This window comes from Nomascus leucogenys, chromosome 6 (genome assembly GCF_006542625.1).
Source record: "Nomascus leucogenys isolate Asia chromosome 6, Asia_NLE_v1, whole genome shotgun sequence".
Taxonomy (NCBI): domain Eukaryota; kingdom Metazoa; phylum Chordata; class Mammalia; order Primates; family Hylobatidae; genus Nomascus; species Nomascus leucogenys.
Genome location: NC_044386.1, coordinates 62,889,598 through 62,906,743, shown reverse-complemented (window position 1 = coordinate 62,906,743; position 17,146 = coordinate 62,889,598). Strand labels below are relative to the sequence as shown.

The following is a 17,146-nucleotide window of genomic DNA, read 5'->3' as shown; positions in this document are numbered from 1 at the left end:
AGTAGAGATGGGGTTTTACCATCTTAGCCAGGATGGTCTTGATCTCCTGACCTCGTGATCTGCCCGCCTTGGCCTCCCAAAGTGCTGTGATTACAGGCGTGAGCCACTGCGCCGGGCCTTTTTTTTTTAAGATGGAGTCTGTCGTCCAGGCTGGAGTGCCGTGGCTTGGTCTCAGCTCACTGCAACCTCCACCTCCCGGGTTCAAGTGATTCTCCTGCCTCAGCCTCCTGAGTAGCTGGGATTACAGGCACCTGCCATCATGCCCAGCTAATTTTTGTATTTTTAGTAGAGACAGGGTTTCACCACATTGGCCAGGCTGCTCTTGAACTCCTGACCTCAAGTGATCCACCCACCTCTGCCTTCCAAAGTGCTGGGGGCATGAGCCACCGCGCCCGGCCTTATTTTCCTATTTTTAATGTCATTGTTCCCTTCTCTCAAACCTTGGCACCATGTTTCCAAACTCTTGTTCTCCTTTCCTTGGTAAACTTTATTTTGTCTTTTCCATTGTCTCTGTTAGGTACCTGATAATTAGGACCTTGTGAGCCTAACATTGAAAAGCAGCTCCTATTGTCATAATTGTTAACATTTTATAGATTATATTGCTCTATATTATATTCCACTGTGCGTCTGCCTGCTACTGTTGCTTTCCCTGTTCTAATATGTGTAAAAGATCAGCATATTCCCTGATGTGTTAGAAAAGATTCTCCTCGTTTATATTTAGGAGGGAGGCATTTTCTATGGTGAGCCACAATACACTCACCTTTCTCTTGTTGTTGTTGCTGTAGGACTAAGATCACTAACTTCTCTTAGGAAGATGCTTAGGTAACCATGATGATCCTAAACCATAACCCTGATGAACATGTTAAAGAGACCTCTAGGGAAGGAGGATTTAGGCAAGTTCATTTTAGTTCCATCTAGAAAAGGAGTGGTATCAGCACAGTAAAGCTAACCAGTAGATACTGTGGTTTTTCTCCGTGAGCCTAGTAAACAGGGCTTTGGGCACTGGCACCAGCACTCTGAAATGCCACCACCTGTGTGGTGATAGGGAGCCCTGTATAGCCTGTGCTACTTGTGTAATGTGAACCAAGGCCCCCAGTGGGTTGTGAGAAAGCTGGAATCAATCCATCCTTTCTTCCTTCCCTCCCTCTCTCCCTCCCTGTTTCTCCCCTCCTTTTTTGTTTTAGACTGCTTGTAATCAGCCTGATCTGAATCTTCAGTCCACATGCTCTTCCCTGGTTTGGCCCCACTTCTCTAAGATAGTCTGGAAAAAAAGGAAAATGAAAAGGAAGGTACCTGTTCCAGCTCTTGGTAGGTAGGCAGTCTGAGGTGACGGTGCTCCTCCTTTGATTTTATGAGGGAGTCTTTATTCTCCCACTTGACAAAAGCCCGCTTTCTGACCAAGACTGGGCTAGGACATGGAGAGGTGGGACTGGGAAGCACATAAAGAGTATCCTGGGCTGTCTTCCTTGGGGAAGACAGCACAAAGGGACCTGAAGGGCCCTCACTGCCAATCCAAGGCTGTGATTCAGTCTGGGTGGCCTTGTGGGCAACAGCCCTCTTCAGCCGAAGAGAAATCTTCTGTGAGGACACTCCCATCAGCATGATGGTCCGATCCTTACTCTCCTCACCATGTTCCACAGCCTCCCCATTAGGGAATGTAAAAGGTCCTTCCTCAGGTGCTGTAGGAAGATACAGGACATGCTAGTACTCTAGCTCAGGAAGGCAGAGACTCAAGACTGAGACATTAGTTTCAATGAGACCTTTCTTATTGTTACAGGAGTTCCATATGTTCAAAGAGGACCCATTTTCAGGCACCCAGTTTAGGGGGTGAGGGCTAAAATCCAGAGGCTTTGCTGGCCAAGACATGGCCACTGGTGTCAAGCTACATCCACCCTGAGAAAAAGCATCTTCTTCTGTTTGCACAAAGGTTGCCTAGAGGGTTTCTGTTTTTGGAGGTAAGTTGAAGCCCCTGCCTCAGTGCCATAGAGTTTCATAAAATAAAGAGAACAAGAACAATATATAGACAGAAATGCTCCATAAATACTTTTTTGGACCCTGGAATTTGGGAGCTCTCAGCATTTATGTCTCAGTCCTGATATAGACACCCTCTAGCAGATAAGAACTCTCTGGGAACCCATTTGTACGGTGGGCACAGCTTAACCATGAGAAGGAAGTTTTAGCTTTGTGGAAATGTATCTTAAAATGTATTGCCCTTGTTTGATACTGAGAGGGAAAAGGTAAGTTACTCTGGTTTTCTTTAACTAAGACCCACTACCCAGGATCCAACCTAGTAATGTTAGCCATAAGGAGTAATTTCCTGGAAAAGTAGAGTAAGAGCAGATGTATTTGAGGTGGGTGATAGATAGGCTTTAAGATAAACTGCAGATCATCTCAGTTTACTTTTTGGAAAGACTCAGCAGTGATTAAAACATTGGATAGTCTGACTTTGAAGACATTGGATTAGTATAGTTAAGATGGCTTTAAAAAACAACAAAAAAGTTTTCTAATTAGTATTTGACCAGAATCAACCAGTTGTAAAACTAGAAATCTTACAAAAATCTTAAGTTTAATTCTTGCCAAAGAGAACATAATTTAAATTAACATTTAATATTTATCCAATAAAGCTCAAAATTGTAATTACATAGTTATTTAAGTGCTCAAATATTTAAATTGTTATGGTCACCCTAAAATAATTACATTGTCTTTCTTGGGGGAGTATTATGGGTGATTATTTTTTATATCTCCATTTTCCAACTTTTCTATAATACAGTTATATATTCTTTTTACCAACCTAAATTGTCAAATTATGAATATAATCCCCTCCATTATTTAGGTTGAATTCCTAGACATACAGGGAGCTTGGGACAGAAATTTAGGCACTATCCACTTTGAGGAACAAAAGGAAGAAAGCAATAAGAACAGAAAGCTCTTAAAATTGCAGGAAGAGTCCTGAGAGACCACAGTGTTAACAGAAATTAGGAGAGGTACAAGTTTCAAGAAAATGAAAGTTGATGAGATTGAGAAAGATAGTAATGGGCTAAAAGAAATCACTGGAAATTTTGATTTGATAAGCAGAAACCATCCCAGATAATGAAATGGAAACAACTAAAAATGGATGATATCCAATAGTCATTTTTGCCATTATAAATAGACCTTGACTTTTAGCAACTTTATAATAATATAGTAATTTTCATTTTGTTGCCCATGATACATGTATGTTTTTCCTACCTATTGGTTTACTTCCTGAAAAGTACTTATCTTGCCAGTGTGGGGCAGGGTTTGGAGAAAGAGGAGATGGCCTGGAAAGGAGAAATCTCTAACAGCAGCCCCTTCAGGGATTCCTTTTTGAGGCCTCAGATTCAGGCTGTTCTCTGCTGTCTTTTCCACTTGAAAATCTGCATTTTATGTGACAGAATTGTGGTGCCCTAAGGTTATGTGTAACTCTGAAAATACAGAGTGCATGAATGAAATATAGGGTCCAGCCCTATTTTTTACAATGGTGTTTGTGATTTCTATTAAAAGGTGAACATCAAATCCTTAGTTGGTTAGCATATTCTTTCTTAGAAAAGACCCTAAGAGGATTTTTTTCCCCCTAAGAACAGAACATCCCAAAAGTTTGAAGTCAACCTGTGTTTAGATAGATAGTAAGGAGAAGGATTTAGGAAGACAGCAGAAAATTTTTACTTGGCTGATGTGATAAAAAGGAATGTGCATTTCTTACATGGAAGTGAAGCACTTAAGCTTTGGTCTAATTGATCAATAAATGCATGTTGATATTTACCACTGAACATTAGAAATGCTTTAAATGCAGAATGTATACTATATGGACTTGAAGTTTTCTCTAGGCATCTGTTGTAACGATAGTGGCCTTACCACTTTAGGGAGCTTATTTCAAAAGAGTAATGTTACTAACATATGGTACATATGTGTTAAGCCCGATTTTAAGTGCTTTATATAAATAAACTCATTTCTTATTTCCCTTTTTGGTTCTACTTAGAAGTCACATGGCTTCTTATATTAAACTAGCACTAACCTAATAAGCATTGGATTTTTGCTGAAGACCTATATGTTCTATTAGTCAAGGTGATCAGTGTTTTGACATGCTGGCTAACCAGCCAGCCCAGAGATCAGGGCCTAGTACAGCACTATGAAGCCTTGTGCCCCAACCCTCCCCAACAAGCCCTTCATGTTACTCTTTTTTAAACAGCTCCTCATTTTATCATACAGACAGGCACCTGTCATTTAAGACTCTCTAGACTGTCTCATTTTTTTACTTCATCTCTTACCTAAACCACCTTAACACCTTTTTTTTTCACTATCTCAATAGTACTAAAGCTGTTCTGCCCTTGGCCTTTTGCTCCTACTGTACATCCTATCTGGAATGTGCTCTGTCCTCCTCCCATAACTTAATTCTACCCTTCCTTCAAGACTTAGCTGAAATTCTACCTTCTCCATAAAGTCCCAACAGCCCCAGTAGAGCGATCTCTCTGCTATGTCCTCCTGTCATTTGCTGTCTCTGCAACCTATTTGGCTCTTAGCATATACTCTTGCATTGTTTCTAAACTGCTCTATGTTTGTATATTATCTTCCCCCTAACTAGAACTACTCCATGGAGACAGAGACAGTCTATTTTGCTTCTTGGCACTTTAGATCTGGGGCATCTCAAACATACTTAAAGTCATTTCCTTATTGTACTGTTGTTTCCATTTTAACATAAGTGAATTTGCTAGTTTATTTCTTGAATGTTGAATGTTTTGGCTTAGTCCTAGGATTTTCCTTGTATGATTTGGAATTGTAATCTGCAAGCTCCACTTGAGTGGGAGTTTTGCCCCCCGCCCTTCCTTTCTACATTTAGCCTTCTGTTTCTAGAATTTTGACAATTACCTGCTACCTGGCCCCTCAGGGTTCCCCAGACTAGGACCTGGTCTTAAATTAATGGCTTGGGGTTCCTCTCCTGGAGAAAAACTGGGGATATCATAGACAGTCACTCAGCTAGTAGAACTCTGCCTGTGGCTAAGTCTGCTTCCTGCTATTAAGTGACAGTCACAGTTTTTTAAGCATTGGATTTTTCCTTCTCAATTTTAAGCAGTAAGTCTGGTTCTGGTCACCTTTCATGCATAGGTGGTCTCTGTTACTATGCAGAAATCAAATTCGCAGCTGCCTCTACCTGCTTCTAGACATGCAGCCAAGCAGACCAGTAGCTTTAGCATCTACTCCTTGCAGTGTGTTTCTAGTACATGTGTAACCTTGAGATGCTTGTCTTTGTTTTTGAATGCACTATGCCTTTTAATGTTATTTATATACTATATATGTTAATTTACATTATATATATATATACACACACACACATATGCATGTACATACATATTCTCCCTAGTCACTGTTTTGGGTTTGGAGCTGGGGATAGGGTGGGATAGTTAACTGTTTACTTGAGGCACTATCTTGGCCAGAAGTCAGTATCTGTGCTTGGTGTAGGTGCTCAATAAGTACCTGCTGATTTTTATGCCTAACTAGGACTCTGCTATTCTCACACCTTAAGTCTAAGACATAGGCATGGAGCTAAAATCCAAAACTGTGGGAGGGGTCAGCCCTGGCCTAACTGTTGAGGTTACATTTAAACTCAAACATAGAGTCATGAGGTAATCTTTCCTTCTCTAAAACTTTTCCCTTCCTACTTCACTTTCCAAGATGAATGTTCCCAGTGCCTACTTACCATGGAGCAGATCTTTGGCTCCCAATGAGCAAAGGTTGGACACTGGCCCCACAGAAGTGTTGTTCTCTGTGGGAGCTACTGGGTTCTTGGCTCGCTTCTTGCACTCAAACACAACCAGATCTTTGCATTGTTTGTGGCAGTTCATTCCGCAGTCTGTGGACAAGACATCCTGGGTCAAGAAGTCTTTCACTTTTCTCTCTTCCCCAGTGTGTCTCACAACCAAATTCATGCAGTGCTTTCTTGTCACACATGTCTGTTCTATCTTCTGGAGCTAAGACACTTAACATTCCTAATGAAGCTAGCATTCTTCTCACTTGGTGAAGCCCAGAGCTCACACTCTTGATGTGGCCCTTATCAGTGAGTCTCAGCATCAGAAGCAGTATCCTGATGTCTTGGAGGGAAGAGATGGTGTCCTGGTATCCCACACATTCTGCCTACTCTAGGGAGACCCTCTGGAAACGCTCAACTGTTAGGTCTTATTTTCTTTCTTGCAGTAAAAGGTTTCCTCTCTTTCACTCCTGAATTCTCCTAGTCACAAGGAAGGACAGTTATGTCCTCAGTGATAAAGGAAAGCTGACAAGGGCCTTTAGTAATCCTTTATCTTCTGTTGCAGAAGAGATTCTATCTTTTTCACTGGGGACCCACCCTTACATGACTATATGAGAGCACCGTCTCCTACCTGCTATCCCTGTTCTAGGCCAACCACGACAGAAAGAGGATTTTATAAAGGGAAAATGCCTAACTGCGCAACCAGGCGTTTCACTCTTCGGTGTGGTGGTCATTCACCAGGGGTGTCCGAAGGAAACCACTTTGGGGATGAGACTCTGAACTCTGCTGAGAAGTTGTGGACTAAATGGACAACTACTGTGGGTAAAAAATGTTTTAGAGATGGGACTCTAAGACCAGCTGATATGGTTTAGCTCTGTGTCCCCATCCAAACCTCACCTCGTAGTCCCATAATCCCCATGTGTCATGGGAGGGACCCGGTGGGAGGTAACTGAATCATGGGGGCGGTTACCCTCATGTTGTTCTCATGATAGTGACTGCTCACGAGATCTGATGGCTTCATAAGGGCTTTTCCCCCTTTTGCTCGGCACTTCTCCTTCCTGCCACCATGTGAAGAAGGATGTGTTTGCTTCCCCTTCTGCCATGATTGTAAGTTTCCTTAGGCCTCACCAGCCCTGTGGAACTGTGAGTCAATTAAACCTCTTTCCTTTATAAACTACCCAGTCTCAGGCAGTTCTCTATAGCAGCGTGAGAATGGACTGATACACCAGGAAAAACAGTCAACAATATTGAGTCTTACCTTTACATCGATATCCTTGTTTGATCACTCCCCAGAGCTATGAAACAAGAGACAGAATGCACCACATGTCATTCATACATCTGATGTGAGGCTACAAAGTGACATTATTTTCCTTCATTCTACTCTCTAGCTCACGTGGGAAGGAAACCTCATTTATCTCTCATATCTTGTCCCTTCTGACCTTAAATCCATGAGAAGAGTTTATGCTGATCAAAGTTTCTTAAGAAGCAGATTTTTTTTTGTTTTTTTTTTTTTGAGACAGTCTTGCCCAGTCGCCCAGGCTGGAGTGCGGTGGTGCAATCTCGGCTCACTGCAACCTCCACCTCCTGGGTTCAAGCAATTCTCCTGTCTCAGTTTCCCAAGTAGCTGGGACTACCAGGCATGTTCCACCACACCTGGCTAAATTTTTTTGTATTTTTAGTAGAGATGGGTTTTCACCATGTTAGGCGGGCTGGTCTCGAACTCCGGGCCTCAAGTGATCCGCCCACCTTGGCCTCCCAAAGTGCTGGGATTACAGGCATGAGCCACCACACCTGGCCCTCACTAGCAGCCTTATGACCCAGACATTCTCGAGAAATGGATGAATCATCGGGCAAACAGGTTCCTCAGGACTCCAAACTGAGAAGGATATAGAGCCTTGCATCAGGACCCGGGTTTAGGGGGAAACTATTGGTCAGGAGTGGAACAGAGGAGGGGCATAGCCCAGGTTATCTCCTAAAGACAGAAGGTATCTCATATGTCTTTGTTATAACCCTTGAAACAGCACATGAATATTATACGTTAAAAGTATATCCCTAATTCAGCATGTCTTGTACCATTTATCTAAGGCCTCATTGCAATAGAAAAGAAAAAACAGGAAGAAGTAAGAGATGATGAGTGCAGGTAAAAGCCACATGCTTGAGCTCTAGGTTATTCTAGGTGTGTTTGGGCTCCAAGCTGGGATGGGTTTATAAGCATTGTGAGGTCTGTGCCTGTCTTAAAGTATCCCACACTCTTCCCCAAATTCAACCCTGGAGCACCCTAAGAACAACTTACAAATCCAGCACAGTTGTCACAAAAAGTGGGCTTCAGGTAGGTGGTCTCTTGGAAGTTGTGAGGAAAGCCCAGGCCCAGCTTGGAATAGATTGAGCTGGCTCGCATGAAGTAGGCTGTGATCTCATCCCTGCTGATGAGGCCTTCCCTGCCGGCAAATGACCAAGGCAAGGATGTGAGTATAAGGGGCATGGAGGCAGGTAGCAAGGGGGGGCTTCTAGCCTTAGAAACTCACCTTTCTTTTTATCCTCAGTGGTAATATGGTATGTGCTACCTCATGATTACTTCCATGGGCCTTACTCTTAACAAGGATACAAGATGACATGTGGTAAGTAGGTGAGGCAGCATTGCTCATTGCCACAGAGGTGTTCTTTGGCCAAACTAGGTTTCCCTAACTAACTTGACCACTATCTATAAGACTTGAAAAAGAAACAATGTAACATGTACATGTGTATAGGGAGGGAAATGTCTTATGCTACAGTTTCTGACTTTAGACAGTACCTAACTGGAACCCACTAACCATAGGATTAGTTTCCTATAAGAGAACCAAGATAGAATTTATTTAACCTTGAGAAAAGTAAATATGCAAAGTATGAATAAGTATTAGTTGTTTCCCAAAATCTGTAATGACAAAGCAAGAAGGAAGACTAAACTTTTTCTTATTTATAGTTGACTATAAAGTGGCAGATTTATGGAATGTTCAGTTCAGTTTTTTTTTTGAGACAGGTTTTCGCTCTTGTGGCCCAGGCTGGAGTGCAGTGGCATGATCTCGGCTCACTGCAACCTCTGCCTCCTGGGTTCAAACAATTCTCCTGCCTCAGCCTCCCAAGTAGCTGGGATTACAGGCGCCCACCACCACACCCAGCTAATTTTTGTATTTTTAGTAGAGACAGGGTTTCACCATGTTGGCCAGGTTGGTCTCGAACTCCTGAGCTCAGGTGATCCGCCCACCTCGGCCTCCCAAAGTGTTGGGATTACAGGCATGAGCCACTGTGCCCGGCCCAGAATATTTTTAAAAGCATGCATATTTCATGGTCTGTTCTTTAAGTGATCACAGCAGCAACACATCTGAGTTTTCAAATTCTTCTAGTGACATACCTAAAAACCTGTTCTCACCAATGGGCTCATAACCACATATTCCTAAGTACAAACCCTCACCTGTCTTTGTCCATCACACAGAAGGAAAATGGAAAACTTGCAGCAATCTTTTCAAATTCTTCCTGAGAAATGTATCCATCCTGGTCGTGATCATAGTTCTTGAAGACAGACTGTGAAAAAGGAGTTTTTTTGGTGATTACTAAAAAGAAACTGGTCTTCTCTCCCTTTAGTCAAATGACAAAGAGCTGGGGCAGTTGGATAAAAGCCTTTTAACAACCTGAACGAGAGGAACAGGGAAACCTGCTTCCTTAGCTGTGGCAAAGATGTGGCAGGTCACATCTCAGGCCTTTGCTGGTAGCAGCATCTGGAGGCTGGCCATGTACTTTGAATCATTAGCACATCAATTATACCATCACGCTGGCTACTCCTAGTTCACTGCACAGAGGGATGTTCTCCTTTCACTCTACCCTTTTTTTCATCACTCAGCTCCAGTTGCACCTTCTTTGAGAAGCTTCTACAAACAGCTCAGTTGGAAGTGCTCTGTCCCCACTCTTAATCCTCTTGTTTCTCACCGTTACGCTCTTAGTTTTCTATTGTTACATGGGAGTTGTCCACGAGGATAAATGCAGAAGTATAAGAATATATACCCCTTCCTCAGCAATTAGCACAGAGAATTGAATCAAGCAGTACAAAGTTTCCCAATACTTCTGTACTCCTAAGTCAACTGACAACCTTTAAACATATGCTCTTTTGCTAGGTCTTTAAAAGGAGGCACAACTGCCTTCATATGAGTCCAGTGTGTGTTGTCAAAATGCAACTTTTGAATTGTTCTAAAGCCACAGTAAGAGAAGTAAGTGTTCAAGTTTCGTGCCTTTACATTTCCACCATTGTGCTTTCCTCTCCCTTTACCCCACATACAAAACTGAGCCAGGCAGTGCCTAGTTTTTGTGCGCTGAAACACAGCTGTACTTACATCCACCATCCTCTGGACGTGTTTGCTAATGGTCTTTGGGTCAGGTTTGGGAGACACTCCAGAAGCCCAGTCCACTACTACTGGTGGCTTTGAAGGTGTTAGTGGCTAAAATGAAATATTTAGAGAAATCCTCATGACTACAATGCAATATTATAACCTATAGCTCTTTCTTTTCCCACTACCTGACAGTTACATTTATGGACAATCTTCAATTATGTTCAGTGGCAAGGAGCAGAGAACCCACAGGCAATTGAAATCTCTACTAATAATTCTGGCTAACAAGGCATTGTGCTTACGGTTTCCAGAGTGCTCTTCACATACATTATCTGCAGCTACAGATAATTTGAAATTCTCAATCTGCCTGAGTTGCAATTCCCTCTCCATTAAACCTTTTGTCAGAGCTATCAACAAAGAGTAAAGTGGATCATTTATGTTTCCTCTCTATTCTCCAGTCACATTTGGCAGCAGAAATGTGAATAAGGAAAAGCTTAGCTAAAAGGCAGGAAGGCACAAGAAAAATCATCTGAAGCCTGGACAAGCTCTTTTCTAAATACAGTCATGCATCACTTAATGACTGGGATATGTTCTGAGAAATGTGTCATGGGGTGATTTTGTCATTGTGTTAGCACCACAGTGTGTACTTACACAAACCTAGATGGTATAGCCTGCTACACACCTAGGCTATTTGGTATAGCCTACTGCTCCTAGGCTACATACCTATACAGCAGGTTATTATACTCAGTACTGTAGGCAATTGTAATAATGGTATTTGTGTATCTTAACATATCTAAACATAGAAAAGGTAAAAATATGGTATAGAATTTTTTTTTTTAATGGTACACCTGTATAGGGCACTTAACCATGAATAGAGCTTTCAAGATTAGAAATTACTGTGGCAAGTCGTGAGTGGTGAGTGAATGTGGAGGCCTAACATTACTGTATACTCCTATATACTTTATAATTTATAAACACTGTACACTTAGACTACACTAAGTTTCTTAAATTTTTTTCTTCAATGATAAGTTACCTTATTTTACTGTAAAAGCTTTTTTTTAACTTTTACTCTTTTGTTATGACACTTAGCTTAAAGCACACATTGTATAGCTGTACAAGTTATTTCCTTTATAGCCATATTCTATAAACTTTTTTCTATTTTAAAAATGTTTAATTTTTTAAATCTTTGTTATAAACTAAGGTACAAACAATTACACACATTGGCCTTTGTCTATACAGAGTCAAGATCATCAGTATCACTGTCTTCCACTCCACATCTTGTCCATTGGAAGGTCTTTCTTTAGGGGCAATAACATGCATGGAGCTGTCACCTTCTGAAGGACTTGCCTGAGGCTGTTTTACAGTTAACTCTAAAATAATGATAAAAAGTATTGTATAGTAAGTGCATAAACCAGTAACACTTATTATCAAGTATTATGTAGCATGTAAGTGTATGACCTAGACTTTTTACAGCTCAGTAGGTTTGTTTACACCAGTATAATCACAGACATAGTGAGTAATGTGTTGTGCTACAATGTTACAATTGTTCTGTCACTAGGTAATAGTAATTTTTCTGCTCCATTATAATCTTAAGGGACCACTGTCATATATGAGGTCTATTACTGACCAAAATGTCATTATGTGGTGCATGACTGTATTTGAAACTCGGCCCAAATTAAAATCTCTTTGAAAAAACAGAATGTACCCTTTCCATTGAAATGCCTCTAACCTGAAAATGGAATCTACCAAATATTTTCAGTGGAATCTTTCATTACAATAGAAAGCTAGAACTTGATCTTTCTGTGTGGAGGAGTGCAATTTAGCCACCCCAATAGATGAGCTGGATTTCTTAAGTGTGGGCAACTCTCTTCCCTTGAGTACCACTTGTTTTGGGGTTTGGAAACGTCCCAGGAGACTGAAGTGATTTTACTTGCCTGTGGGAGGGTAGGGCAGATAACCTGTGAAGTTCCTACTGCGGGCAGTGCCAGGACTGTGTACTATTTTGAGGACTTCTCAGCATAGGAGGTCAAAAGACTCAGCCGACTATTCTTTTCACCCAGAACATTACAGGAAAATGGGGCTTTTCTATCTACCAACCTGGAAATCTTCAGAAATTTAGCTTCTGATTAGTATGCATATTACTCTCATTATCATCAATGAATCATAGAAAAGAAATTTATGTGGGGACTCTTCTTAATGGGGGGGATGATGTCACTCTGGTGCACAATAGTATCTTCCTTCTCTACTTTGTAAACCACTGACTGATTCCACCACACCTGGCATTCTGATGATACAGTTATTTACTGTTCACTAGTGATTCACTGGTCACACATTAGGCTTATCCCTTCAACTATATCACAGCTTTTTAATGGACAGAAACTATTCCTCAGACATATGTTGAAAAGCTTTCTCTGTTCCTAGCATAAGGTTGAGCACTTAAGAAAAACAGTACACTTATTAAACTGAACTGAAAGTCTGTTCCTGAGGATGAATGAACTCGAGGAGAAGCTTGTAAAGCACCTTTTACGTGTGGAGTCTTAATATGAAAAACTCACTGGAGCTCTGTGGTTCCTTGGTTCCCGAGCATAGGAAAGCTCATAGATTTCATCCTCAGTGTAATAAAGATCCAGGGATAACTGCAGATCAAAGCAGAACAGGGTTCATTGCTAAGATGCTGTTTGCCTCTCCCACAGCTGATGGTTCTTTCTTGGATTTTCCTTGCCAGTAGTTTACTCTTTTAGGTTCTAAACAGTTTGTTTTTAAAAGTCACAAAACAGTATTATAACACCTACTATTGCAATAGGGCAAGCATTAATTCTCATTAAAATGTTTTTAAGTTTTGGACATATCTCAGGATGCCCTCTTTTTAACTATGATTTAAATCTAAGCCTGTATATAGAGCTTAGGCCAAAGGCCTTGTCTGGACAGATGACTAACACATCACTTGTTCTCTCTCAAAGCAGACAGATGATCTGAAAGGATGGTGTGTATAGTCTGAGACTATTAAATTTGAGCCCAGCAATAAAATCCAGTTTAAATGGTAAGACATATTAATTGCTATTAAGAGTTAATGAGTCTGGGTGCATGGTGGCTCATGCCTGTATTCCCAGCATTTTGGGAGGCCAAGGCAGGTAGATTGCTTGAGCTCAGGAGTTTGAGACCAGCCTGGGCAACATAGCAAAACTCTGTCTCTACAAAAAATACAAAAGTTAGCTGGGCGTGGTGGTGTGCACCCTACTCAGGAGGCTGAGGTGGGAGGATGGCTTGGACCTGGAAGATAGAGGTTGCAGTGAGCTGAGATTGCACTACTGCACTCCAGTCTAGGTGACAGAACCAGACCTTGTCTCCAAAAAAAAAAAAAAAAAAAAAAAGTGAATGAGTTTCATGTATCTCAGAACTATAAAATTTTAGGAGAGAAGTCCTTAGGAATAATCTTACTCTTAACCTTGAGTCTATGGATAGGCTTCAAGGAGTTCAGAACTTGACATTACATGCATATTTAAAAATATATGGCTTATGTACATTTTTCTGGGAAGAAGGTTCACAGCTTTCATCACAAGATTTATCCAAAGAATGTTAAGATTCACTGCAGGTTTTTACAAATGATGTCTGAGACACAGACCTGCCAAGGTCACCTGGCTAATAAGTGAAAGGGCTAGGATCACACACCAGCTGATGTGAAGCCCAGGGATCTATCAAAATGCTGCTGTGAGGCAGAAAGAGGTTATGATCATTATTCTACTCTCCAAAAAAAGCAGGTTAAAAATTGTATAACTTTAGAACTGGAAGAGAAGTTAGAAGTCATCCCAGAGACTAATCCCTTTGAGGAGAGGAATCTTGGAGGGTTATATGTCCATAGTCACACAGCTGGTAAACTACAGAATTGCAGGTCTGGAAGGGAGTTCATCTGATCTCACCCCATATGCAAAATGCAAATCCTGGTCTCCCACACCATTGACAAGTGTTCATCTTCACTTGAATATCTCCAAGAGCAAAGATCTAAGCCAGGAACCAAATAATAACCCTGGGTGTTTTTTGTTTGTGTTTTTAATTACTGCCTGCCCTTTTTATGAGAGCACATTCATTCTCTCTATCTGTTACCAAGACTTGTATCCTGATTTGCCATCAGCGCCTCCCAGAGAGCTTAGGACTGCTTTTGTAGGGGTAGTGAAACAGTCCTAGAAGTCTGAAGGGCACAGCCTCTAGAGTCCCACCACCTGGGTCTGAATCAAGGCTCTGCTACTTAATAATGGTGGTCTCCTGGCAAGGTATATCTTTGTGCTTTAGTATCCCTATCTATATGTTGGAGATAATAATAGTATCTGCTTCATAGAGCCTTTCTGAGGACTAACAGCTAATATTTGGTAAGGTGTATAGAATGGCACCTGGCACACAGAAAGTGCTTAGTAATTGTCCTCCAGTGTGAACCTCACCGTCAGCAAGTGTACCAAGTCCTTGTTAGCCTCCAAGGGTGGGGCCACCTCTTGCAGCTGGACCAATTCACTGATATGATTGTACAGGGCCAGTAGCTTGTGGACGTTCACTTTCCCATCCTCCAGATAGTCAGGCATGGCTTCATACAGGGAGATGAGGTCCTTGAGATGCACACCCAGAATGGGGATCTTGAAGTCGGTGCACTCTCCATAGGCTCGCCGGTAATTGTCATAGTTTCTGGAGGAGGACAGCAGCTCAGTCATCTCACCGAGAACCTACAAAGCAGAACAGACCAATCACAGGTACCCGCTAGGCAGTGTGTATTGTCTGTAATGACGACCTTGCATATTTGCATCCCCTGCCATGATCTCACCCCATCCAGAATTTGTTGTGCAGGGGGTAATTCATGTAAAAGGTACAGATTATGACTCTCCAATTAAAACCTCAGCTATGTCAAATATCACAGAATATATTTACAAACACAAGATATGCTTGAATCTATTATATAACTTAAACATTATACATGGGGGTTTTATCATTTTTATGTTAAAATGTCCTTCTTTTCAAAAACAAGGACCTGATACAAAAATTAAAAAGGTACAAGAATATATAGTGAACACTGTCCCTCTAACTCCTGTCCCCAAGCCATGTGATTCCCTTCCTTGGTGTCTTCTGAATGCTTCCAGAGACACTGCATTGATGAACAGTTGAAATGTGATGTCAGGAAATGCTGACTATGTTGCTGGCATGGGGAAGAGCATGTGTTTTAAGAGTGAAGCTTCAGTAGTCTATTGTGTGTTATTCTCTATGAGGTGCTCGCTGGGCCTTTCAAGATTCTCAGAATGGGCCTATGACTAGAAAGCAAGTGACATTCCATTCACAGACTAAAACCTTGAACTAAAAAGACTGAATAGACTAGATCAATTGTGAGCAAAGGACAGGAGAGAGGACATTAGAGGTTACACCCTGCTTCAACTCTGGAAGTGGGAACAGCTGCTCACCAGCACAGAAAGGGAGCAGCCAGATATGGTTTTCTTTTCAATCACATGTCATTCAAGTCAGCAAGCAGTTCACAGAATCCATTCCCCATGAGTGATAACCAGCTTTCTCAGAAGCAAAGACATGAAGTGACTGTCTGCCAATCATGTTATACAACGTAAGGAGTCCTCTCTTATCCTTAGGGGGATACAGTCCAAGACGCCTAATTGATGCCTGAAACTGTGCATAGTAACAAACCCGATTGCTGTCAAGTGGAACACATTTGTGTTCATGTTTCCCACCCACAAATGTAATGCCATTCCCATCATGCGCTGTGGCCATAACTTTTTGCAGTGTGAAGTGCAAAACTATCACAATTTCATAGATGAAATTCCTTCTTAGATCTTAGCAACCTCAGCATATGATTTTTTTCCTTATTAAGTAAAGAACTTAGAGGAAACACTTTAGAGCTGCTCTCTGGCATATCCAAATTGCCAACATTATTACTCTTGCACTGTGAGGCCATTATTAAATAAAGTGAGAGTTACTTGAACACAAGCACTGCAATACCATGACAGTCAATCTGATGACCGAGACGGCTACTTAGTGACTGATACGAAGGAGTCCCAGAAAGGATGGAATGGGATGGCTTAAGATTTCGTCATGCTACTCAGCACAGCATGCATTTTAAAACTTATGAATTGGCCAGGCATGGTGGTTCATGCCTGTAATCCCAGCACTTTGGGAGACCGAGGTGGACGGATCACCTGAGGTCCGAAGTTCAAGACCAGCCTGGCTAACGTGGTGAAACTCTGTCTCTACTAAAAATACAAAATTAGCCTGGCGTGGTGGCACATGCCTGTAGTCCCAGCTACTTGGGAGCCTGAGGCGGGAGGATTGCTTGAACCTGGGAGGTGGAGATTGCAGTGAGCTGAGATTGAGCCACTGCACTCCAGCCTGGGTGACCGAGTGAGACTGTCTCAATAAATAAATAAATAATAAAATAAAACTTATGAATTATTTCTGGGATTTTCCATTTAATTTTTTTTGGACTGCAGTTGACCTCAGATAACTGAAACTACAGAAGACAAAACCTCAGATAAGGGGGGGACTACTGTAACCCTTTTAGACACTGCCCAAACTTAATAAAATTGTGGCCTACGAAATACCATTTCTCTACAATGAAGAACTTGGAGTTCTTGGAGTCAGACCCCTTCAAATCACTAGGAGATGGCAAGAGAGCTTCTTCCTCATAAACCTCTACCAACGGTGCAGGTGAGCCCTAGGCATGGAAGGGGCTCACAAGACAAGAGTGTAACAGCAAAAATGATAGAGATATTTTTATTCTCCTCTGAAGGTGAAATCAACAACTTGGGGACTTTTGCTTCAACGCTGGACTTACTAATTCACTATGCAGACCACCCTGAGGGTCAAGTAGCTACCGACAGGAAGCATTGCTGTGGGGGACCCCAAGCTGAAGAGGAGCCAGCTGTGTCTTATTAGCTAAATGACACGAAGTCTTCTTAATCTCTGTGACTGTTAATCTCTGTCACCTCTGAGATGTGGGCAATCTTTTCAACTGTTCTACCTGGTTTCAGCAGAACTGTTAAGGAATGAA

The 17,146-nt window shown here is 41.7% G+C and overlaps 1 protein-coding gene and 1 long non-coding RNA gene across 2 annotated transcripts in view; one reads left to right on the top strand and one right to left on the bottom strand.

Moving 5' to 3' along the window:
- RASGRP1 (RAS guanyl releasing protein 1) overlaps positions 1 to 17,146 on the bottom strand; it is a 76,410-nt gene that overhangs the window by 4,927 nt on the left and 54,337 nt on the right. Inside the window, exons 9-16 of the mRNA XM_030814340.1 lie at positions 14,550 to 14,825; positions 12,672 to 12,752; positions 10,123 to 10,227; positions 9,210 to 9,319; positions 8,055 to 8,199; positions 7,020 to 7,056; positions 5,714 to 5,866; positions 1,294 to 1,679 (exon numbers count right to left, since the gene is read on the bottom strand). Coding sequence (XP_030670200.1) covers positions 1,294 to 1,679; positions 5,714 to 5,866; positions 7,020 to 7,056; positions 8,055 to 8,199; positions 9,210 to 9,319; positions 10,123 to 10,227; positions 12,672 to 12,752; positions 14,550 to 14,825 — 1,293 coding nt within the window. The remainder of the gene's footprint in view (positions 1 to 1,293; positions 1,680 to 5,713; positions 5,867 to 7,019; positions 7,057 to 8,054; positions 8,200 to 9,209; positions 9,320 to 10,122; positions 10,228 to 12,671; positions 12,753 to 14,549; positions 14,826 to 17,146) is intronic.
- On the top strand, positions 9,945 to 10,530 carry LOC115835487. Its single transcript, XR_004030475.1, has 2 exons — positions 9,945 to 9,999; positions 10,312 to 10,530. It is a non-coding gene; the product is annotated as an uncharacterized LOC115835487 (long non-coding RNA).